Source organism: Saccoglossus kowalevskii, chromosome 14, assembly GCF_978046115.1.
Source record: "Saccoglossus kowalevskii chromosome 14, keSacKowa6.1, whole genome shotgun sequence".
NCBI lineage: Eukaryota > Metazoa > Hemichordata > Enteropneusta > Harrimaniidae > Saccoglossus > Saccoglossus kowalevskii.
Window position 1 is genome coordinate 9,596,792 of NC_140654.1, and position 27,403 is coordinate 9,624,194.

Genomic DNA, 27,403 nt, shown 5'->3' on the forward strand with positions numbered 1-27,403 from the left:
GTGAACTCAGTTTGGAGAGATTACACGCTATTAGATGTTTGGGTGGGTTTAACATGAATAAAGAGAAGTACCAATGCTAAATTTCATGGTAATGGGCTTAAACTTTGATCTGTCTATACCAGTTACCACTATCCATTGTTAACTCACTCCCATTTTGGGGAGGTCACACTTAAGCTGTTTGAATGGGTGTAACCTGGATATAAGAACAGGAGGTACAAAAGTTCATGGCCATGGGCTTAAACTAGATATTAATATACATTGGGGTTAACCTTCAGTTCTACAATTTAATTAAAATTAAATCAACAGCTAACAAAACAGTTTAAATTATTAAAAAATATTTCTGGAGTATGTCGACCCAGTACGCCCCCAGAAAAAGAACTTTGGAGCAAGGAAGAGAGACGATTAAAATGAAATGTGATTTTTAAATAAGAACGAATTGTCTGGGCAGTCTGCATTCCGACTGTATGTCGAACTGGTCGGGCTCTCTTGAACTACAAACACGGCAATGTGTAGCTAAGAACTGTACTAGCAGGAGCCAGCGCAGGTGGTGCTACAATAGGGTCAACGACTACGATCAGATCGGTCCACTAGGCCCCTGTGGTGCCAACATCGCTACACAAATTATACAACTCCGCCACTTTCAGACGATATTCATAAAGTGACATGTCAATAGAACCTTACCCTAAACGTCGAACCTCCATCATCTTTCAACTCCTGTGTATCCGGTATGGAGAAGTGCATCCTGTCATCTGCAATACAGAGATATCACGCAAAGATCAACTTGTAAACACAATCCAAAGTCGTCACGACACGCACATCGCCATATTGGTTTACATTCTGTTTCAATCACGTGCTCCGTTTTAAACGCGCATATTGACTATAAATGTAAACAACACGTACTTGTCCTACTGCAACACGGATTATGACATCACTGTATGTTTTATGAATGAGAGTTTTATTTTTTTTTAAATTCAATAATACCTGTAATCACGTTCTTTTCGAAAAATATGCCCATTTACAGACGTTTGCTGTGCTAAAACTCTGTTCAATTGTTGATTTTTTTTATTTCATGTTCATAACATAAGCGTTCTATACAGCCAGAGGGATTTGTGATGATTATTGTACTGCTCAGGGTAAATCATTGAAATCTCCGACAAAACACGTTTGCGTTATTACGGTGGGACATAACTACAAATCCGGCAATACTATACGATTGTCGGGGATGCTATATGACAGTTCCCGCGATATTATACGATTATCGGGATGCTAGATTAGTTACCTATTTTTTTTTATAAAATCACCCACATATAAATGAAATAAACCAACAACGTGATTACTATGAGGCTGGAATTTTTACATATTAGTTGCGTTCACGCACAGCTACTTAGCACGGGCTAAGAGGTCAAATACCTTAGCCCGTGCTAAGAAAACGTCGTGAACGCTTAGCACGGACTAGCGAATTGTGCGCGAACGCTCAGCCCTGGGCTAAGCGCCCTCTGTGTCGAATCTAAAAATCTAAATATAAGAAACGAATAATTAATTAGTTAAACAAATCTGGAGTTTTCTAATTTGCAGATAGTTGGCTAATAGCCTTCTTCCCTGATGTCTCGAGAACCATTTAACTGATTTAAAAATGTAATTTGGTACATACAAAATGTAGGTACTCTTGGACACACCACAAACCAAATGTCGCTAGTATTTTTCATTCACTTTTATTTCTTGATAACACCGCCATGTTAAAGGAGACGGTAATCTTAAAAAACCGTACGGAAAACACATCAACGAACTGTCATTATTCTGTACAGCTAAATATTATATATAAATATCACCCCCGGTATTATTACTTGATATCGAGATTACTATAATCTTAAATCCTCTTACCTGGTCATACCACCTGTTGCGAAAATATATGTTCGAATATTGTGAAAATATGCAGAACATTGAGACCCCCCCCCAAAACGTAAACAATTAACACAAAATACAGCTTACAGTTGCATTCCAACTTTGTAAATATGTGAAACATCAATCCCAGCGCAAGCTAAAACAAAAACATATGTAAATGAATAATTATTTCTTTTCATGTTACTAACAAATAAGATTTATTGTAAGAAGATTTCATTTTTTCCAATATTGTAGGATCCAATCCATTAGACAAACATACATATTATACATAACACTGTGATAAAGACTGCTTTCATTTTTATGCAGAAAAATACAGTATTTTTACCAAGTAAAATCATATTTATTAAAGTTATTGTTCATACATTAGTTGTTGAACACACTACATGGTTTGTAATTTCTTTCAGCTTCTTTCAGTTATAATTCAAGACAGATAAAAAGCAAAAATATAGAGAATATATCAAATTTTCCTTTTTCTGTAATATTCTTGTGTAATCGATAATTATGAAAATTATTAATGGGTGCATTTCGTTTTGAATTATTCTTCATAGAAATTTCTAAATTATCTTTATTTTCCCCCAGAAAAAATAAAAATAACAATGTTAAAAACGGAAAGTCTTTATTGTAGTGTTACACAAATGTAACTGGCTTCCAGCAACAATCAAAGCTAGATGAAATTCACGTTTGGCAGTTCATTTTTTATCTTATTAACCATCCACAACATTTAATGGCATATACTAGTATATCGGTAAAAGGGCTCCTCACAGATGTGCGAAAGTTGAATGGAACTTAAAAATGAAAACATGTTTTCTATACATTGACATTTCAGTGCAAACAATCAACATCAACTAGTTATTATGAATCAAACACAGATAATCATACTCACGAACCCGTAAATCTGTAAAATGAACAATAATCAGCAAAATACAGATTAGTTTGAATCATATTGAGATAGCACTAAATACGAAAAATTCAAAAATGATTGCTATCAGAAAAAAATACTTAACAACGCACGTTAAAAGTACGAGAAAACATTACAACATTCCTTTTGAGTACGAATGTGAAGACAGCGTGCGGTTCGATTCGCGTACGATTCACAAACCTATAATTCACGCGAATGTTGATATACAGAAATTTTAGCCAATTTAACAAGATTTGTGTACGGAAAATAGGAATCAATTTAGTATTTCCCATGAAAATCAAGGTTATAAATAGATTCATACTGCGCATGGAAGTTCATTGGCGCGCCTACGAATGCACGGAAGAAGGTCAAAGGGCAATGATATAAATAAAATCATCGTCAACGTAATTGTTTCAAATAATTTTTTTAGCACTGAGTGGTGAAATGTTTTTACATACGATTCATGTTCTTTTAAACACATTTATTCGTTTCTATTGCTATTTATAACCATGATTTTTCCCAAAATAGAATTGGATGACTCTATCTTCCTACACAAAAATGCTATATTTGTGTAAATTATAGGTATTTCAATCGTACGTGAATCGTACATCAATCGTACGCCAATCGTACATCAATCGTACGCCAATCGTACGTGAATCGTACATAATTGTACATCAACCGTACGCCAATCGTACGCCAATCGTACATCAATCGTACATCAAATGTACATCAATCGTACGCCAATCGTACATCAATCGTAAGCCAATCGTACGTGAATCGTAAACCAATCGTACATCAATCGTACGCCAATCGTACATCAATCGTACATGAATCGTACGCCAATCGTACATTAATCGTACGCCAATCGTACATCAATCGTACATGAATCGTAAGCCAATCGTACATCAATCGTACGCCAATCGTACATCAATCGTACATGAATCGTACGCCAATCGTACATCAATAGTACGCCAATCGTACGCCAATCGTACATCAATCGTACGCCAATCGTACGTGAATCGTACATAATTGTACATCAACCGTACGCCAATCGTACATCAATTGTACGCCAATCGTACATCAATCGTACATTAATTGTACATCAATCGTACGCCAATCGTACATCAATCGTACGCCAATAGTACATTAATTGTACATCAATCGTACACAAATCGTACATCAATTGTACACCAATCGTACATCAATCGTACGCCAATCGTATATCAATCGTACATGAATCGTACGCCAATCGTACATCAATCGTACATCAATTGTACGCCAATCGTACATCAATCGTACGCCAATCGTACATCAAATGTACACCAATCGTACGCCAATCGTACGCCAATCGTACATCAATCGTACATCAATCGTACGCCAATCGTACATCAATCGTACGCCAATCGTACATTAATCGTACGCCAATCGTACATCAATCGCACGCCAATTGTACATCAATTGTACATCAATCGTACATCGTGCATTAAATATGATAATTATAATATACAAAAATGCAATAAAAACATTGTATAAATTTACCAATGGTGAGAATATTTTTAATTATAGCATGTTTAAATATTTCAATCACGGGAATTGCACTTGATGTTTATTTGCATGGGAGTGGCAGACTTTTTTGTTCTCTATTGTAATTGTAATCTGTTAGGCATATTTATATCAAGATAAATAGAGATAAATCCGCGTAAAAACTTTCCTCTTAAAAAACAAAACAATGTCTATGCGTATAGTAAGGGTCACGGTCAATCTGATTAAAATCTGATGTAGTGTACGGGCTTTAATTATTTTGGCTATAAACTTATTTTAATTTTATTTTTTATTACTTTTGTTACTAATTTTATTTTATTTTATTTTATTTTATTTTATTTTATTTTATTTTATTTTATTTTATTTTATTTTATTTTATTTTATTTTATTTTATTTTATTTTATTTTATTATTTTACTTTGATTTTGATTTTGTGATTTTTTTAATTCCGCCCTACCTACATCTGAGCCGATGCCTATGTAACGAGATTTCAACGAGACCCACTATCGACGATTTTAGTCAACGAATCACATACCTCCTTCTATAGCGCACATGATGACGTCACCGGGCGGACACACTCAAATAAAATGGCGGATTATACCGACCGAGAATAACACGGCTTTTCGGTAAGTTTATCATTGTCAAATGCAACGAAAGTCATTTTTATGTTAATATTGTGGCTCGAATGGTTCGACTTTAGATCGTTATTTTGCATAGTTATTCTGGGAGTGACGATTTTGTTTCTGCCGTTTCGACCGAACACCAGTGTCTTTTACCTGTCGCCTGCCCTGGAGACGGGTGATGTTTTGTTGAAGATCGGGCCAACATCGTCTACGGTATTGAAACCGTAGCTGTAAATATTCATCAAATTGTATCATCATTTTGTACATTATACAATAACTTTTTATTAAAGTGATTGAGCTGATTTGAACTGGAATAAAATATTTTTTATTGGAACACATCGCAATTGATCAGGAAATATTTTTTTGCTACAATTTTCTGCCAGTGCGTCGATGCCGTGGGCCGGTGACCGTTATACAATTTAAAATCAGTTTGCATTGTTTACTATAGATGTTTACAGTGTTCTAATCATTACGATTTACTTATTTTTTTGCTTCCATTCTAGATAATTATGCTCAGTGTTTGATGTAAAATTGAAGCGATGACTGAATGAACGAACCTTGGTTGGCGAAGATGTATCTGGAAGTGTACACATTTGTTGGAAGTGAAAAAAATATTCAATGTAATGACAAAAATTGTAAAATGCTGTGGAATTTCTTTTGCAAATAAAAATATACTAGCAATTTTCTATTAATGGTTTATTCAAGTGAGCAAAACATAATGTACAGAAAGATTGCCCGTAGAGTATCGCTACACTGAAAAGTAAGCAACCGACAGCCTGTATAAAAGGGGGGCTGTGATTGGCTGTTACTTATGCGAGATTTGAACGGGACTTACATAGGCGTCGGATCAGATGTAGGTAGGGCAGAATTAAAAAAAAATCACAAAATCAAAATCAAAGTAAAATAATAAAATGAAAGGGCATTAATAACAAAAGTAATAAAAAATAAAATTAAAATAAGTTTATAGCCACAATAATTAAAGCCCATACACTACATCAGATTTTAATCAGATTGGGGTCACGGTATAGTAAGGGTTTTTATTGTGCATGAAAAATTGCAGGGCCAGGTATTTGTATGCACACAGTAGAGGAATCCCGGCATCCCCGTGTAATTTCTGTCCAGTCCCTAATCACCATAACAAAAATAAAATCAGGGAAATATACCCGGGGAGGGTCAGTCTATATTAAAACCTTACACCATGTGCATTCCTGCTAAAAATAATAGGCCCCTGGGGCTGGCAGCACATTGGCAAACCATGCCCCCTATAATTGTGGACGCATTCTCTGCCGTTTTTTGCACTCAAGTGGAGTTTGATTGTAACACACCGTTCACAAAGCCTCACAGATCATTGATTCAGTGGGACAAATGTGTACGGCAAAGATAAATTTTGGGGCTCGGCACAGGAAAGATACATGTGGTTCATTGATATAGTCACCAAGACCGGAATCAGGGGCAACAAACCCAGGCGGCACACACAGGCACTTTAACTCCACAATCTTTAATGTAATCTACTTCAGTGAAATAAACAAAGGTACAGTAATTAGCATATGCATATAAATATGTGAGATAGGATATCCTGAAAATATATCAAGGAAAGAAAGAAAACCTAACCTTAGCTAATTAGAGTTTGAGTTTAAATGTGCTAATCGGTCCCTCAATGAATAATAAAATCAGCTAATTTGTCCCTAACAAAGCCAAAGTTATCAACAATAAATGAACAATAACCATCAACCAATCAAAAAACACAAGTGTACATAAGTAACAAACACTTGAAGTAACAAACACATGGATACGTCAACAGTTCAGTAGTGATGTTCACATCAGGTCACAGTTCACTCACAGTCAGCTTCTGTGTGCAGTTCCTGAGGCTTGACAAAATCCACCGTTGGGGCGCTGCACGACGAAATCGGGCGTGGCCTGGGTGTGCCCGGTGATTGCCCAGGTACGGCATAGAGGGCGCTGTTCAACAACGGGCGTGGCCTGGGTGTGTCCGCAAATTATTCGGGCACAGCGTTGAGGGCGCTGCTCAACAACAATGGGCGTGGTCTGGGTGTGTCCGCAGATTATTCAGGCACAGCGTTGAGGGCACTGTTCAACAACAATGGGCGTGGCCTGGGTGTGTCCGCAGATTATTCGGGCACAGCGTTGAGGGCACTGTTCAACAACAATGTTATTAAAAGTTCATTCGTAGAAATTCTGAACAATAGTCATAATCAATCGTCATAATTCATTACTGTACTGTGTACCCTATATTAGCTCAGTTACAGCTGCCATCAGATGTCGCCAGTCAGCGGTTCTTTTGATGGATGAGAACTGATGTCACCACAGAGTCACCAAAAGTTCAGGGTGAGATTCACGCACTCCCGTTGCATAGGAAATCTTGAAATACAGCTGGAAACGTTGATTCCGGACCGATTTCCCGAAAACACAGTTCTCTGAGTTCCTCTTCTCATAAGCTCTCTGAATATGAGAACCACATCCCAGCTGACTCCTGGTTTAAGCAGGAATGCAACTGCTCCCCACAGAGCTGTCCCAAAACACTGTCGACACTCTGGGAACTATCTGCTGACTAATTCAAACTTGCAAGTTAAGCTAATATCTTTACTGGGGGTAACTCCACCCTTGGACGCACCCCATAGGTCAATGAGTCCATCATCTGATAATGACTGTGTACTTTTCGACAGGTATTAATGATTCTAAAATTCCCCGATCCCTATATGGAGTGAAACACAGCTCAGCCCATTGTTTCTGAAAAAGTGGGAAAATTGCCTGGAATGTGCTTATAACTTTGAAAATCTGGATAATTGTGCGTGATTATCAATAACAATAAAACTAAAAAATAAAGAAACCTACGTCAATACACTATTATCATATGTCTAATTAGTTAACTTATTAATTTCGCGACTAATTAATATTAATCACCTCAATTCCGTATTAAGCTATTCTAATTAATTTCTGCCCTAATTACTACTAAGTAGCCCTTAACTTGCTTGTAATAAGTGATTTCATCTTCATCTTCAATTTGGTCTCCATGGTTACCCCATAGCTACCAAGAAAGCTATAGTACCCCGTATAGGAAACTTAAACAGTAAACACAGTTATTCTTGAAGCAATTAAGCAACGCTCAAAAACTCCTAATAAAAATCACAAATTATCTATGATATACTACGGCTAATCTTCAAACATTAAATCTCTGCTAATTATACTCGTTAACACATAATTGGCTTTGACCTAATTCTTACTTTCCCTGTAGTTTTAACTGAAGTTCACACACACTAACCATAACACTAATTAACTGTCACTCTCACAACTGATAGTGGGTTCTCAAGTATCAATAAACACCAGCTGGTATACATACACTCACATGTACTAGCTATCGTACCCTGGGTCTATTGACTTACAATACATACTCAGTTAGAACCTACTCTTAATCGTATGAAATCATTAAGTTCTAATTATTTCAATCGGTTACATGATCAACTCAAACAAGCTACTTATGGTTGCTGTGTATGCAACTCCTGTTGGTGTCATTCATTGTTTGATGAAGAAAGATGAGAACTATTGACATGATTGCGAATATGAATATTTATTTGATAGTTTAATACACAATTCACACAACTTTGCCAAGATTCTTATTCCATCAGATACCAGTACGCAATTTTATGTTCACCTCAGAGTGACTTTGGCAGAAAACGCAGAAAACTAAACTTAAGAAAGCAGGAGCTTAAAGACCCGACCCCTCACTCAGAAACTTTAGGGGCACCTACGCTTGTACCAAGATTTCAAATTAACCCCTTACATGTGGGAAGGCCATTACATTTATAACCCTGGCCCTTATTGACGACATTTGCGGGGGTTATTTGATTACAACGAAGATAAAGATTGGGTGCAGAATCAAAATTTCACCCTTTATGACGGAATTGCTCCGTACTTCATGATCCATAACGGGCTTTAAAGAATGAATATCATCCTGGGATTTCAGCTTGCTATTTTATGGCTGTTACAGTCTGAGGATTAGGCCTACAATATGTCTTAAATCATAGACACAATAAAGGTAAGTCGCATATTAGTAGAACTAACCACCACAGCTAAATTGTTGCTTTTGAGAAACAAGCAGTTACCATACTATACCTATACAAGAACAAATAATTTCATAGAAGCAAAACCAATCCTATCTCATGATCAGATGTGATGCGAATATATAACATGGTTAATTTTGAAAATTGGCGCTATCAATTTGACTACCAATGTCCGCCTTCGTTTTGATCGTTGAGTGCCTTGCAATTCTTCATCCGAATTACCCGCAGTGTTCTTTATGCTTCCTTGGCACACGTCCACAGTAGGCACATTTAATACTGCCTGCTTTTAAAACGAAATCGTCACAACCCGGATAAATTTGGCAAGAGCCGCGATTGATACCTCTCGGGAGCCATCTTATCGATCTGTGCAAGTGAGGCCGAGGCGCGAAAGGATTTTCGGAAGTGTGGATGACTCCGGGATGACTGACTTTCCGTATGCTCGTGTTGGAAGTGGCGGTCCCGGTGGGAAAGTTCGGGCGGGCGTTTTGGGCCTGGTTGGGGCTATGGGTCCGCCAATTCGAGGCCTAGGGCGATGTATGGGAGTGGAAGTTGCAAGAGGGGGCATACAGCGGACACAACAACCCTGTGAGTTTATTTCTGGGGTCTATTGCAGGCATTAGCATTTTAAAGAGGGCCTATTTGCCTCCCGCGTGGGCCCGCTTTAGAAGGGGAAAAACACCCCCCTTTCACGCTAAATTTGGAATGCACATGGGGGTAGTAAGGCATATAGAGTGACCCTCTGGGGAAATGTACTACACAAGTAGATAGTAGATCATTAGGCGCTTTACATTACTACCCCCAACCACTGGGTCATATTAATCAACCCTTTGTGATCATGCTACTTCGACCATCAAATACACCAAGATATGTGTTTAAAACCTTGTGTGGTTTTAAGTTGTCTATTTTGACTGTCAAATTCACCATGATGCTTGGTGTGAACCAGTCTACCATGGCTGACACCATGATATGTGGTTTGAACTAGTCTAGCCTGACTGTCCAATACACCATGATATGTGGTTTAACTAGTCTAGCCTGACTTTCCAATACACCATGATGTGTGGTTTGTATCAGTCTAGCTTGGCTATCAAGTACACCATGGTGTGTGGTTTGAACGGGTCTAGCTTGACTGTCCAATACACCATGGTGTGTGGTTTGAACCAGTCTACATTGACTGTCCAATACACCATGGTGTGTGGTTTGAACGGGTCTAGCTTGACTGTCCAATACACCATGGTGTGTGGTTTGTATCAGTCTAGCTTGGCTATCAAGTACACCATGGTGTGTGGTTTGAACGGGTCTAGCTTGACCGTCCAATACACCATGGTGTGTGGTTTGAACCAGTCTACATTGACTGTCCAATACACCATGGTGTGTGGTTTGAACGGGTCTAGCTTGACTGTCCAATACACCATGGTGTGTGGTTTGAACCAGTCTACATTGACTGTCCAATACACCATGGTGTGTGGTTTGTATCAGTCTAGCTTGGCTATCAAGTACACCATGGTGTGTGGTTTGAACGGGTCTAGCTTGACTGTCAAGTACACCATGGTGTGTGGTTTGAACTAATCTACATTGACTGTCCAATACACCATGGTGTGTGGTTTGTATCAGTCTACATTGATTGTCCAATACACCATGGTGTGTGGTTTGAACCAGTCTAGCTTGACTATCAAGTACACCATGGTGTGTAGTTTGAACTAGTCTACATTGACTGTTCAATACACCATGGTGTGTGGTTTGTATCAGTCTACATTGATTGTCCAATACACCATGATGTGTGGTTTGAGCCAGTCTACAGTGATTGTCCAATAGACCATGGTGTGTGGTTTGAACCAGTCTACATTAGCTTTCCAATAGACCATGATGTGTGGTTTGAACCAGTCTATATTGACTGTCCAATACACCATGATGTGTGGTTTGAACCAGTCAAGATTGACTGTCAAGTACACCATGATGTGTGGTTTGAACCAGTCAAGAGTAACTGTCAAGTACACCATGATGTGTGGTTTGAACCAGTCTACATTGATTGTCCAATACACCATGGTGTGTGGTTTGAACCAGTCTACATTGATTGTCCAATACACCATGGTGTGTGGTTTGAACCAGTCAAGATTGACTGTCAAGTACACCATGATGTGTGGTTTGAACCAGTCAAGAGTGACTGTCAAGTACACCATGATGTGTGGTTTGAACCAGTCTACATTGATTGTCCAATACACCATGGTGTGTGGTTTGAACCAGTCTACATTGATTGTCCAATACACCATGGTGTGTGGTTTGAACCAGTCTAGCTTGACAGTCAAGTACACCATGATATGTGGTTTGAACCATTCTAGCTTGACAGTCAAGTACACCATGATGTGTGGTTTGAACCAGTCTACATTGATTGTCCAATACACCATGGTGTGTGGTTTGAACCAGTCTACATTGATTGTCAAGTACACCATGATGTGTGGTTTGAACCAGTCAAGATTGACTGTCAAGTACACCATGATGTGTGGTTTGAACCAGTCTACATTGATTGTCCAATACACCATGGTGTGTGGTTTGAACCAGTCTACATTGATTGTCAAGTACACCATGATGTGTGGTTTGAACCAGTCTACATTGATTGTCCAATACACCATGGTGTGTGGTTTGTATCAGTTTACATTGATTGTCCAATACACCATGGTGTGTGGTTTGAACCAGTCTAGCTTGACTATCAATCATACCATGATGTGTGGTTTGAACCAGTCAAGATTGACTGTCAAGTACACCATGATGTGTGGTTTGAACCAGTCTACATTGACTGTCCAATACATCATGATGTGTGGTTTGAACCAGTTTACATTGACTGTCCAATACATCATGATGTGTGGTTTGAACCAGTCTACATTGACTGTCCAATACATCATGATGTGTGGTTTGAACCAGTTTACATTGACTGTCCAATACAACATGATGTGTGGTTTGTATCAGTCTACATTGACTGTCCAATACACCATGGTGTGTGGTTTGAACCAGTCTAGCTTGACTATCAATCACACCATGATGTGTGGTTTGAACCAGTCAAGATTGATTGTCAAGTACACCATGATGTGTGGTTTGAACCAGTCTACATTGATTGTCCAATACATCATGATGTGTGGTTTGTATCAGTCTACATTGACTGTCCAATACACCATGGTGTGTGGTTTGAACCAGTCTAGCTTGACTGTCAAGTACACCATGATGTGTGGTTTGAACCAGTTTACATTTACTGTCCAATACACCATGATGTGTGGTTTGTATCAGTCTACATTGACTGTCCAATACACAATGTTGTGTGGTTTGAACCAGTCTAACTTGACTATCAAGTACACCATGGTGTTTGGTTTGAACCAGTCTACATTGACTGTCCAATACACCATGGTGTGTGGTTTGTATCAGTCTACATTGACTCTCCAATACACTACGATGTGTGGTTTGAACCAGTCTACAATGACTGTCCAATACACCGTGGTGTGTGGTTTGAACCAGTCTATATTGACTGTCCAATACACCATGATGTGTGGTTTGAACCAGTCTAGCTTGACTGTCTAGTACATCATGATGTATGGTTTGTATCAGTTTACATTGACTGTCCAATACACCATGGTGTGTGATTTGTATCAGTTTACATTGACTGCCCAATACACCATGGTGTGTGGTTTGAACCAGTCTAGCTTGACTGTCCAATACACCATGATGTGTGGTTTGAACCAGTCTAGCTTGACAGTCCAATACACCATGGTGTGTGGTTTGAACCAGTCTAGCTTGACTTTCAAGTACACCATGATGTGTTGTTTGAACCAGTCTACATTCACTGTCCAATACACCATGATGTGTGGTTTGTATCAGTCTACATTGACTGTCCAATACACAATGTTGTGTGGTTTGAACCAGTCTAACTTGACTATCAAGTACACCATGGTGTGTGGTTTGAACCAGTCTACATTGACTGTCCAATATACCATGGTGTGTGGTTTGTATCAATCTACATTGACTCTCCAATACACTACGATGTGTGGTTTGAACCAGTCTACATAGACTGTCCAATACACCATGATGTGTGGTTTGAACCCGTCTAGCTTGACTGTCTAGTACATCATGATGTATGGTTTGTATCAGTTTACATTGACTGTCCAATACACCATGGTGTGTGGTTTGTATCAGTTTACATTGACTGCCCAATACACCATGGTGTGTGGTTTGAACCAGTCTAGCTTGACTGTCCAATACACCATGATGTATGGTTTGTATCAGTTTACATTGACTGTCCAATACACCATGATGTGTGGTTTGAACCAGTCTAGCTTGACTGTCCAATACACCATGGTGTGCGGTTTGAACCAGACTAGCTTGACAGTCAAGTACACCAGGGTGTGTGGCTTGAACCAGTCTACATTGACTGTCTAGTACACCATGATGTATGGTTTGTATCAGTCTACATTGACTGTCCAATACACCATGATGTGTGGTTTGTATCAGTCTACATTAACTGTCCAATACACCATGGTGTGCGGTTTGAACCAGACTAGCTTGACAGTCAAGTACACCAGGGTGTGTGGCTTGAACCAGTCTACATTGACTGTCTAGTACACCATGATGTATGGTTTGTATCAGTGTACATTGACTGTCCAATACACCATGATGTGTGGTTTGTATCAGTCTGCATTGACTGTCCAATAGACCATGGAGTGTGGTTTGAACCAGTCTAGCTTGACTGTCAAGTACATCATGGTGTGCGGTTTGAACTAGTCTACATTGACTGTCCAATACACCATGATGTGTGGTTTGAACTAGTCTAGCTTGACTGTCCAATACACCATGATGTGTGGCTTGCACCAGTCTAGCTTGACTTTCCAATACACCATGATGTATGGTTTGTATCAGTCTACATTGACTTTCCAACACACCACAGTGTGTGGTTTGAACCAGTCTACATTGACTGTCTAGTACACCATGATGTATGGTTTGTATCAGTCTATATTGACTGTCCAATACAGTATGATGTATGGTTTGTATCAGTCTACATTGACTGTCCAATACAACATGATGTGTGGTTTGAGCCAGTCTAGCTTGACTGTCAAGTACACCATGATGTGTGGTTTGTATCAGTCTACATTGACTGTCCAATACACCATGATGTGTGGTTTGAGCCAGTCTACATTGACTGTCCAATACAACATGATGTGTGGTTTGTATCAGTCTACATTGACTGCCCAATACACCATGGTGTGTGGTTTGAACCAGTCTAGCTTGACTGTCCAATACACCATGATGTATGGTTTGTATCAGTTTACATTGACTGTCCAATACACCATGATGTGTGGTTTGAACCAGTCTAGCTTGACTGTCCAATACACCATGGTGTGCGGTTTGAACCAGACTAGCTTGACAGTCATGTACACCAGGGTGTGTGGCTTGAACCAGTCTACATTGACTGTCTAGTACACCATGATGTATGGTTTGTATCAGTCTACATTGACTGTCCAATACACCATGATGTGTGGTTTGTATCAGTCTACATTAACTGTCCAATACACCATGGTGTGCGGTTTGAACCAGACTAGCTTGACAGTCAAGTACACCAGGGTGTGTGGCTTGAACCAGTCTACATTGACTGTCTAGTACACCATGATGTATGGTTTGTATCAGTGTACATTGACTGTCCAATACACCATGATGTGTGGTTTGTATCAGTCTGCATTGACTGTCCAATAGACCATGGAGTGTGGTTTGAACCAGTCTAGCTTGACTGTCAAGTACATCATGGTGTGCGGTTTGAACTAGTCTACATTGACTGTCCAATACACCATGATGTGTGGTTTGAACTAGTCTAGCTTGACTGTCCAATACACCATGATGTGTGGCTTGCACCAGTCTAGCTTGACTTTCCAATACACCATGATGTATGGTTTGTATCAGTCTACATTGACTTTCCAACACACCACAGTGTGTGGTTTGAACCAGTCTACATTGACTGTCTAGTACACCATGATGTATGGTTTGTATCAGTCTATATTGACTGTCCAATACAGTATGATGTATGGTTTGTATCAGTCTACATTGACTGTCCAATACAACATGATGTGTGGTTTGAGCCAGTCTAGCTTGACTGTCAAGTACACCATGATGTGTGGTTTGTATCAGTCTACATTGACTGTCCAATACACCATGATGTGTGGTTTGAGCCAGTCTACATTGACTGTCCAATACAACATGATGTGTGGTTTGTATCAGTCTACATTGACTGTCCAATACAACATGATGTGTGGTTTGAGCCAGTCTACATTGACTGTCTAGTACACCATGATGTGTGGTTTGTATCAGTCTACATTGACTGTCCAATACACCATGATGTGTGGCTTGAACCAGTCTATATTGACTGTCCAATACAGTATGATGTATGGTTTGAGCCAGTCAAGATTGACTGTCAAGTACACCATGATGTGTGGTTTGTATCAGTCTACATTGACTGTCAAGTACACCATGATGTGTGGTTTGTATCAGTTTACATTGACTGTCTAGTACACCATGATGTGTGGTTTGTATCAGTCTACATTGACTGTCAAGTACACCATGATGTATGGTTTGTATCAGTCTACATTGACTGTCTAGTACACTATGATGTATGGTTTGTATCAGTCTACATTGACTGTCCAATACAACATGATGTGTGGCTTGACCCAGTCCACATTGATTGTCCAATAGACCATGATGTGTGGCTTGAACCAGTCTACATTGGCTTTCCAATAGACCATGGTGTTTGGTTTGAACCAGTTTACATTGACTGTCCAATACACCATGATGTGTGGTTCGAACCAGGCTAGCTTGACTGTCAAGTACATCATGATGTGTGGTTTGAACCTGTCTACAACACAGTCAGCTGGCGCACACGTGATAATAAAATAAATACGATATTTACTATATGGGGGCCGCCATCTTGAATGCAGCATAATACTAAATAAGAGACAAGTTATGAAACGCGTTTTTCAGATTCCTGCAAACCTGGACAAAAATACCAATCTTTCACAAAAATACGATCCGTTGGGGTTATATTAAGCCAGCCGAGAACAAAATTCGGCCGAATTCGGCGTTTCTGTGTGGAAAAATCCCTTGCATACAAACACCTAATTACGCGAAGAACCTAGAACACTTTCCTGGGGTATTTGAAACCAAAAATTGTCATTCCAGCTCAGCAGCCAATAAGCGACGGGCTTACAGTTAGATGACAATTTCTTTTCATATACGGAGGAGAACTGAAGCCAATGGCTATATTTTCTTCAATGGTAGTGTTCCAGTCTAAATAATGTCACTGCTTTTTCTCAGTACTCAGTATTCCAAGTAGTATTTTATTAGGAGCGTTTTCACATGACCAGTTCTTTCTAAAGGTGTATTTAGTTGTTTAAAGTTTCTCCAAGTTCCTAGAAATGCCACCCACTGTTTCAAATGTAGAGGTCACGATAGCGCCAGGGTCACAGTGAAATTAAGGGTCGGTGACAATTAGGAACGCCATCAAAACAATAGATGGACACCGGCATTTCTCTCTACGACCCGGCACATACAAATCTATAGATACTAGTAGTCCTCAAACATACAGTCACACGTGTAGCATTATCAGAAAGGTGTAATTAAACCACGATCAGTAGCTGAATCATCACGTGAATTCGAATCGGTGATGCATTATGAAGAACAAGCAGCGCCAATGGAAGAAGATATTGCTAACCAAAATGATATGTCTATGCGTATGTAGTATATAATTTATAAATATTCATACAAATACACAATTTATTTTGATGTAGATGGTATGACGTCACGGTGAATTATGCTGGATTATTTCCACTTTTTGTTCTAGGTTGAGGCCAACATAAACAATTATAATTTATTATTGACTCAAACTTTACTTCCGGTTAATAACACCCCCCCCCCCTTGGGAATGCCAAGGTACAATAACAGTTTTATTTACTTCCCACGATAACGGCAATGACAAACTAAGTGTCCCGTGATAGTAATACAGTTCGGATAGAATGGAACAGAATAAGCTAATTGGAACATTGCGTCCCAGCTTTTCCATTACTTTTAGCAATGTTTACATTGTCAGTGTCATTGTTAGCAATTATGTGTTTGTGCAACTGACACTACATCTAATAAATTACTTAACATAACTGAAAGTTAGTATGTGGTTCACAATTGTGGTGTCAGTTTTATTTTAGAGGTCATTTATATAGGGTGTCGCATGTCATAGCAATTATTTGAATAATTGCAAATAACTTACTGCTAATCTCCAAACTATCAGTGACAGTGTTGGTGTCTTATAAATTGTCTCTTTATGGTCAACCCAATAACTTACAACGCGAAAACGTAAAGGTCAAAGGTCAAAATTCGGGACAATTTCCTACTACATAAATAAACAATGAATTCTGAGTTATAGCAGACTCCATCTTAAAGGAAATTTCGGGACATATTTTATTGGTTAGACTTTTTATTTACGGATAATGATACAAGTTTCTTTGTCTGTGAAGATTATCTAACATACTTAAAACAAACTTTTGGAAGTCATGATTAGACTAATGGTGCATGACAATTTGTAGCCCAGAACGTGAACAGGAAACAAACTTTTGATGATGATAAGTATTTATGAATAATAGTAACTAGTTTGTTTAAAAGTTGACATAGCGATAGCGCTGGAGATTGGTTCGAATGATCATTCAATTATTTAAATTTATTGCATGTTACGTGATTCTTCGTTACGAATACGCTGATAATATAGTATGCGGCAGTTTTGGCATGAGAACTTTGTTACTTTGTTTCTGCTAAAATAAAACACGTTGTTATATTAGAATTGCAACTCAAACGACTCGAAGATTCTATATTTCCCATGACTGGGATGGCGGAGGGAACTTGAACTCTGAGAAAATCAAAACACTGCGCTATGAAATGACTACGTCACACGAAAAGGCCGGCAGCCCAGAGCATTTTGATCAAACGAACGAGGTACCAATATATCAACACATGAGCATTCGTGGTGTAACCTAACATATGCAAATATGGATGTCTGCCGGGGCCACCTGCTGCATGTGGCCTCTGGGGGGGGGGCAAAAATGCACTCGATTAAACATTGGAGGTACCACCCCAAACCAATTTGAAATTAACAGGTACATCACACAGAGTATAAAATGGCTCCTGCCAGACAAATCTTCTGCTGCATTAGGCCCGACAGACGCCCAAAAAGGATCCTCCAAGATTTGGGCTAGATCAAACATTATAGGTACCACATGAAACCAATTTCATACATACCACAGAGCTCAGAATTTCAATGCAAGACAAATTATCCGCTGCATAGGACCTGCCAGACAGTCTCCAAATGTGATCCCTACGCCTACTATCTTAGATTTGACCAAGAGCAATTATTGAAAGTACCACTTGAAAATATTTTTTTAATATTATGACACATCCCATAGAGTACCCAATAGGGTATAAAAATCACATAAATGATTGTGAATGACATCGTTATGTGAACCGTGGTTACTGAACGCGTCAGTCAATCAGAAAAGTTACTATGAGCATGCGCACTGAAGTCATCAATGAGCACTGAGGTCATCAGACAGCAGCGCGTTTAAATAGACGCGATCTGAAATGTAAGTATGCTGGTTCAACACAGGCTTCCTGTGATTTTCCAGAGCAGCTGAGCTGAGAGCAAGCGTGAACGACAGGCTATCAATGTTTGGTGCATCCAGAAGTGAGTTATTCAAAAAATGTATTGGACCTAAACCTCCCATAGTGTAGTGTACATTTTGTCTTTATATAATGTCACAAAACAGTATAAATAGAAGAAATCACTCGAACACTGGTGTAGGCATGCATGTAACTCTTGCCTAATGTAGCCGTTACATACTGGGTAAACCAATAAATATTAAATAAATTTTAGAAAATAGATATACCCAAAATGGATGTTGACATCCTTATTGACATTCAATACATTTTGCATATCATTTTGCAATACATTTTGGTTTATTCACTTCAACCACACAAATACTAGATATATGTAACTTGTTATTCCCAAGGTATCAATATGCATGCAATTTGACCACATGCAGGGTATAATAAACATGGAGCTTCTGATAAAATATTCACAATTGTTACCAGTTAAAATTCACCAAAAAAAAAATAATTTTTCAGATAACATACACATCCACAATGGATGGTGACAACCCAAGTGACAACATTCATATTTCTGAAGCTAATCAGGTATGCACTTATATTTTTTCAAATGTTTATTCAGTTCAATCCCATATACATATAATACTATCATAGCTTGCTAAACCTAGGACCGAGTGATATGCGTGCAATTGATGCCGTGACTATGTGACTATGATAAGTACTCAAAAGCCTTTAATCAGGTATCCACCAACCTATTTTTAAACTTAATCAATATTAAAACTGTTTTGTAAGTGTAAAATTTACTTGAGGCACACTAAAGTTATGTCATTCCTTTTCAGGCTACAGACATGTGGCAATGAATAGTGAGAACACCACTGACAACATTCATTTGCCAGAAACATCGAAACAGGTATGTTTTGATTTATTCACTTCAGTTAAAATTCACCTAGCAGGACATCTGAATGTGTTGCTATCCCCAGGAACAACTAATACCAATGGAATTGATCTTGCCAGCCTTACCAACCATGATGATCATAAAGTAACTATTGTTGGTGCATCCGTCATGATTAATCAGTTATCCACCTGGGACCTAACTGTATCATTCCAATTGAAATTCAGCAACCAAAACTGATGCATCTATGTTACGCATAGCTTTGTTTTATTTCAGGCAGCAAAGACCTATGATCTAGTGTGCATCATTTGCAAGTCAAAAGGAAGTGACCCACTGAAAGTATTTGTGGGCAAAACATGGGGTACATTCAAGACAACAGCAGAATTTAAACTTATATTACAAAGCGACCATCCTTCACCAAAAAAAGTGACTCGATGCAGAAGTTCAATGCTACCATCAGATGCAAACGCTTTATTGAGGGGCTCTTGTATGTTTTGTCTTGTACAGCAGAAGACCGTCAGATTGTCTTACCAAAGATGGGTGATGCTATAATTGCAGATGCTCCAAGAAGCAGAAATAAACGAGTACAAGCTTTAGTTATGAGTGGAGTTGACCTTATAGCAAAAGAGGCCCAATACCACAAATCTTGCCGTCATGAATTCTTCAAGGAAGTCGAGGCTGTACCAAAGACTGTAGACCCATCAATTAGATGTCTACATGCAACGACCTTTGGATCAATATCGGATCTCATCGAGATGGAGGTAATTGAAAATGGTACAGCAATGCTTTCCACCTCAATTCTCGAATTTTACAGGACCGAATTTCTGAGTGTGGGAGGAACAAAAGAAAATATTGAAAGTTATACAGTGCAGGCTTTGATAAAAAAGATAGAGGACAAATTTGGAGAGAAAATCTCTATATCTATCTATGACCATCGGAAGGGTAATTCTGTGTACAGTTCCCGTATGTCTGAAAGTGATGCTATGGCAAGTTCCATAATCATGTTGAAAAGCACCTCCATGTGATACGAACTGCAGCACTTTATCTTCGAGCTGTGATACAGGCGATGCCCAAATGGAAAACACCGACAGAACTCAAGGCATGCTCACCTGAACTACCTGAAGAAATGTTGCTGTTTTACAAAACTCTCCTTTGTGGCTTCCGTGAACCTTTTGGCAATGATAACAGAGATGCAGTGGATAGAAAAGTTAAAGCCATGACATCAGATGCTGTGTACAACACATCAAGAGGTGCTGTGCGACCATGGAAACACACCATACTTGGACTGGGACTTGGGACTTTGACTGGTTCCAAATTGATCTTACGTATCCTGAATCGTCTTGGAAACTCCCCGAGTTATGATGAGGTCAAGGCGTTAGAGACTGAATTTGCATATTCGGTTGAAGAAAATGATCGAGATACTCCCGATGGTATGGAATTGAATCCTAACCAAGGTACAGGACTTGCATGGGATAACTGTGACGTTAATATGGATACCATTGATGGAAAGGGCACACTGCATGCTACAGTTGGGATCTGCTACCAAAACATGCAAGATGCTACAAGCACAAACAAGTTGGTTAATGATGAGCCGATTGTTACTGGCCTCCGCGATGGGAGAAGCAGACGACAGTTCAATGGGAAAGAACGTGAAATTGTACCTTACTACAAACAGCTTCAGAAAACTAGATTTAATTTGTCACTACTAAATGAAAATCAGGATCCAGAGAAAGTACCAACTCTATGTGTCATTGATTTTTACTGGTTGCTCCAGTCTGAAGTTGCAAAGCCTTTACCACTATTTCCTGACTTCTATTCAAAATACACCACTGATAAATTGCCACAACAAAGAATTTGGTGTATGGATCCAATATCTGCATCACCAACCAGAAATAAGATTGTCCATGAAACCATGAGAAGGACAATGAATGTGGCTATGGAGACTGGCCAAAACTATGGCATTGTCACATATGACTTGGCTGTAGCTCTGAAAGCATACTCTATCCAATCACTGGATGCACCTCTATTTGACAAACTCCTCATTATGCTTGGAAACTTCCACTTGGAGTTAGCCTTCTATGGCGCCATTGGTACATTCATCAATGAGAGTGGTGCACCTGCTGACAGAATCTGGGATATTGGCTGAAGGGTCACTGATATCCTTGCTCTTGCCATAGAGCACAAGATTTATGACAGCTTAAAGTCAACTCTTACAGAGGAAAGACAGGATGCTGTCAAGGATCTGCTTGCAAATGTTCCCCAAGATGTCAATGCCCAGGAACAGTTCCTCCATGCACATCCACTTTTCCAAGACCATATGGAGCAGTATGACCTGTTCTTCAAGAACATGATGAATGGAAAACTTGGCCCAACTTCCCAATACTGGAGCATGTATGTCTTCATGATTAATCGAGTTCACAGAGACCTCATGCGTGCATGAACACTGTTGATGATTGCATCACCACACTGTAAGCTATAATTGACATCTTCTTTGGTTTACATCGGCCCAACTATGCTCGTTGGGGGTGTGCCCTTTCTCAATCAGCTCATGAATGTAGCACCACAGAGTAGAATGATTCTACAAACAGGGGATTTCTAAATTAGATGAACTGGAGAACATTTTGCCAGATCAGCGATTGACTTGATGCTAGAACAGACCATAAATAGAGATGCGGCATCACCCATGAGAGGAATTGTAGGGTTCCATTATTCACACAATGCAATAAGAAGATGGTGCATCACATCAACTCATCCGGCATGTCTGTGACAGAGCTGCGAAGTATGGCAGGACTAGAGGCAGCCTGCAACTCAGTTACGGACCAGCAGAATTGAGAAGGACAGTCGCCATAGGGATGTTTTGATCAATGCAATAACAGAATCGTGTGACCCTTTCTCTTCACCAGCATCAACATCAGCTTGCCTCCTGAACATAGCTACAGACAAAGCGCATCTAAGGAAACACAAGAGTATTTGATTGGAAGCCTGGTTGCTGGCCATACTCTTCATGTGAAGTTTTAAGAGCAATGTGCAACAGATTAGCAAAGATTCCTGCAGCCCATCAAAAGACAAAAAGTGTCAAATTTTGCACAGGAAAACGTGAAGAAGAGGTGTCCTATTACCAGAGGAAAATCTCCAGCTGAAAGTCTGAGAGATGTCTTCATTCACATACTTGTCATCATTTCAGAGAAGATGAACTTCAACCTCAGACACGTCATGACCTTTCCAATTACAGAGTACTCACTGTCTATCACACACTCGGATGGGTCAGGCCTAAGACAGACAAGAGCAAGTTGCTCAGGTAACTAGAGGAGCTACACGGCGGTTTCATAGAAACATCACTACCATCCATCGATGTGACATTGATGGATGGTGGACTATTGATCCACTCCTTCTTATCTGCCATTGGAAACATCACATCATATGGACACCTTGCCAGGACTATTCTAGCATATGTTTGGTTCCAGTCACGGAAATGAGATTCATGTATTGTTTGATACTTATCGGCCCATGTCCCTGAAGGAGAGGGAGAGGAAACTAGCAGGTGATCGCAATTTTGTCATTACTGGTCCAGAGCAAGCACCCAGACAGAGCTGTCAGAAGTTATTACAAAATGTGATTTTCAAAGAACAGTTGGCTATGTTTCTTCTCAAAGAATGGCAAAAAGACCAGTATGGACCAATCCTAGCCAAGAAGACTCTAATAGTCTCACATGGTGGCAACTGTGTCAGTTTTGCTTTCAATGAGCTTGATTTCAAGATGACAGTTGGGCATCCAGTCCATCTCCAAGGGAGTCATGAGGAATCTGACACTCTCCTCGCCTTCCATGCAGTGAATGCTACTAGAAATGTAGTGGTCAGAGCCTCCGAAACTGATGCCATTGCTATTCTCATTGGAATGCTAGGATGCACCTGGAAAGTCACAGGGAAACATCATACAATCATATTATTATGGAATGTGGATCAGGAAATAACCGTCGACATATTGATATCAGCAGTATTGCCACTGCCCTGGAGTCAATGCAGAATGGACTAGCTGCAGCAATGCCAGGTCATCACGCATTTACAGGCTGTGACTTCACCACATCATTCTACAGAAAGGGTAAAGTGAAGCCACTAGAATTCTTCAGAAAAACACTACAGGAACGCTCACCCAATTCTTCAGCAAGCTGTCTTCTGAAGATGCACCAGACCAGCGTAAAGCAGAAGAGTTCATTTGTTATTTGTATGGAATGAAGGGTGATGTCAAGGATGTCAATGGAGCAAGCTACGCAAAACTGCTTCAGATGACTGGAAACAAGAATCAGGTAACTGGTATCTTTGGGTGGGGTCAATCAACATAACCACATACACTTATGCAGATGTGCTAATCAAAACATGTTTTGGAGATGTAACCTCTTCCAGCACCAGTTTGATAGATGGGGACATTATACATGAACAAGTAAGAGTGATGATGGTTACTCATAAACTATCAAGATCGAATAGCCAATCAGAACATAAAAATGTGTACTAAAATGTCTAATTGCACTGTGGTGCACACAGTGTCTTGCCATGCATGCTTGTAGCTTTGGGTTGATTCATATTTCGTTCACGGGAAAGTACTTTATAACTGCCTAGTAGCGATATTTTAGACCTTTGAGCCTCAACATCTAAATTAAATTACTAATTGCATACCATTAGTTTTCTTGTATTTAATAAAACTTTGTCAACGACAACTCATCTGCAGTTATTAACCAATAATTAAATCCCTCATATGTAAATTGATTTTAATCCATACCTACATCTTATTTCAGGAAGCCTCAATGACCAATGTGAAGAAGATTGACTGTGCTCTCCCTGTGCAAAGACTGTGCACAACAAATTACAACGGGCCCACTTCATTAGCATTCTGTGGGGGAAATGCTGACTCACCACATCCAAGACATGGTTTGGACCCTCTTGATATGGGTGGACGGACAAGAAGGGATATTTATGCCCCTGACTGGTTCTCAGGACCTGCCATCCCAAATGATCCTTTCAAGGCAGTTGAACGAATGGATGACAATCTGGAAGATCGTCAGAGTGGCCAACAAGATGTAGAGACAGAGCATGATGATGCTGATGATTCAAGTTCTGAACTACTTTGAAGTGATAACTCAGAAAGTGAAACAGAAATCTGAGCATCCAACAAACTTTAAGGATTATATTCATAGACAAAAGTTTAAGTTTTGTGTGTACTAACAGATGTGTGATGACCAGCTTTTCTTTAGATAAGCCATTTATTTATTCATTTATTCTCACAGTTCAAATTATTTTATTTTATCTTGTTAATAGGTGTGTATTTATATGTAAGGCAATAAATTGTTAATATCATTATTAAAAAGCTGTACATTACGTGTTTAAACGCAAGTCAATTTTGAGATACCCAATGGGGGGGGGGGGTTGTTACATGTATGCAGAGGCCAATAGTTGGTTTTACATGGTACCTCTAATGTGTGATGTGGACCAAATTTTGAGATCCCATTGGGGATATAGTGGTAGTTTCCATATTTACTCAATCAGTAGTAAGATAGTAGGCATAGGGGCCACATTTGGAGACTGTCTGGCAGGCTCTATGCAGCAAATAATTTGTCTTGCAGGGACCATTCTGAGCTCTGCGGGATGTACTCATTCTTTTGAAATTGGTTTCATGTGGTACCTCCAATGTTTGATCTAGCCACACGCACACGCAGCAGGTAGTCCCCGGCAGACATCCATATTTGCATATGTTAGGTTACACCACGAATGCTCATGTGTTCAGATATTGATACCTCGTTCGTTTGATCAAAACGCTCTGGGCTGCCTCTCTAGAAGTCACGTGACGTGATAAACGGGCGAGATTCATGTCGTAAACGCTGTTTAATGCATACACAATAAACATGTATTTACGAACATGATTATGAAGTACGATCACTTCAAGTTACAGTTTAAAATACTATATTTGCATAAAGGTAGCTCACCATATCCCACCTAAGCTACTCTACACAAGAAAAAAACAGTGAGCACCCAGATATGAAACAGTAGAGTAAACACAAAGTGAAATAAATATTTAACTGAAATAACAGGATGTAAAAAGCGAAATTGTTCAAATAATGATACTGTTAGAATTAGTAAATGTAGGTAGTAGCAGCGTGACTGCAACTACATATAGAAACAGCATGACTGCAACTACAAGGTGGAAAAACAGCGTGACTGTAGCTATTATAATAACAGAGATTAGTTGGTAGACGTAGCTCTACAGGTAGAAACAGCGAGCACTGTAACTACAATGATATGAACAATGAGACATGAACCAGAATTTGGGGATTACTATGTTTCTCTTGGGGGGGGCATCTAAAGGCAAAGTCTCTAAACGATGCAGTTGACCAACTGCAGACACATCCCCAAGATGCAATAGTACATTAGAAACCCAAATAAAGAAAACACTTAAATGTACCTGAAAATTCAACAGGCAAAGTAATAAATAAACATGCACACATAAAAATAAATAAATCTACACTACTCAATGTAAAAACCTATCCTCCACCAAAAGTACATTACTACAAGTTACATTACTACATGTCAAAAACAAAATTATTTCTAACAATCGCGGACTAGCGCAGACTGATTCCCATGAGACACGAATGTACCAAGTAACGACCACGTGTTTTAGTCAGGTGATCAGGAATGCCCACTTTGGCTGCCGTTGATGCTACAATACGAAATGAATACCTTGTATTTAGAGAGGCATCCAGGCTTAATAGCTGACGCAAATACTGTAAAAAAAACTGTTCGTGTCAAAGAACGACCACCAGGTAAAATAAACATCACTTGGCTTAACATTAGGTGAAATTTCAAAACGCTGCGCTAAGTAAGTCCACAAGGCTGAAACTGGGCACAATTGATCACTAGAATACAGAGTTACGGCGGTGCCTTTATGTAAATGAACTGTCTTAGACGGTTTAAGTCTAAGGAAGTCACAAACGTTGCCACTGAACGTAACATCTTCAACACATAAATTCAGTCTTGAATCGAAAAAAGAATTAGAGACAGTAAACTCAGGAGCCGAAAAAGGCCGACCAAATAAACTGCATCTAAAAAGCAGTCCATGTAAGGTGTAAATGCTCCCATTCTTAATGTTTCAACGCAATTTGCTGCAATATCTGCTGTAAAAAGTAATCTTATTCTACCTACAGGACGTTGTTCACGTTTAATTGCATTTAGCAATTAACAAGTTTAACTTCAAAAGTTCACTATCTTTGCATTTCCAGGGATTCGATAAATAAGACTCAATATAGACAAATCCAACTCCTGCAATATACAAGTATAGTAGACGCACTCTCGGAAATCGTAGAAAGACAGGTGACTGAGCACTGAACATTATGCATCAAATTAAATCTGATAGAAAATGTAATAATCCAGTATTATAAACTTGTCTAGTCTTCTCTGTCACTGATAAATTTCACAATTGTCAAACTTTCTGAGCTAAATGTGGAGCACTTCGATGTATGGTTGACAATGTGTTTTCTGCAGCTGAGCCATGATATGAACCAGGCACATTATTGCTGCTGTGACCCTTAAACGGTTCAAACAGAACTGAATTGCAGATATTATTTTGTTGTAATTGTAAACATTATACGTGAACATTTGCAGCTTCGTTTGATAATGGCACATGGTTCGGTACTCTCTCTCTTCTGTTTACCATCTCCACTAGGGAAGCATATTCCTCAACTCAACTTGCATTTCCATCAGTGTACAAACTATCTCTACATTGATACAATGAATATAATATTCTACTATCAATCCCAT

General features: G+C 39.2%; 1 protein-coding gene and 1 long non-coding RNA gene across 3 annotated transcripts in view; one reads left to right on the forward strand and one right to left on the reverse strand.

Annotated features, from left to right (window-relative positions):
• LOC102808913 (sorting nexin-17-like) overlaps window positions 1-886 on the reverse strand; it is a 41,159-nt gene extending 40,273 nt beyond the window's left edge. Inside the window, exon 1 of one of the 2 annotated variants that reach the window (XM_085507882.1) lies at window positions 682-886. In XM_085507882.1, coding sequence (XP_085364008.1) covers window positions 682-741 — 60 coding nt within the window. In that variant the 5' untranslated portion in view covers window positions 742-886. The remainder of the gene's footprint in view (window positions 1-681) is intronic. The other variant, XM_085507883.1, reaches the window with a different exon arrangement.
• Window positions 887-4,779: 3,893 nt separating this feature from the next.
• On the forward strand, window positions 4,780-5,597 carry LOC146734443 (uncharacterized). Its single transcript, XR_014931508.1, has 2 exons — window positions 4,780-4,967; window positions 5,468-5,597. It is a non-coding gene; the product is annotated as an uncharacterized LOC146734443 (long non-coding RNA).
• Window positions 5,598-27,403: the final 21,806 nt, after the last annotated feature.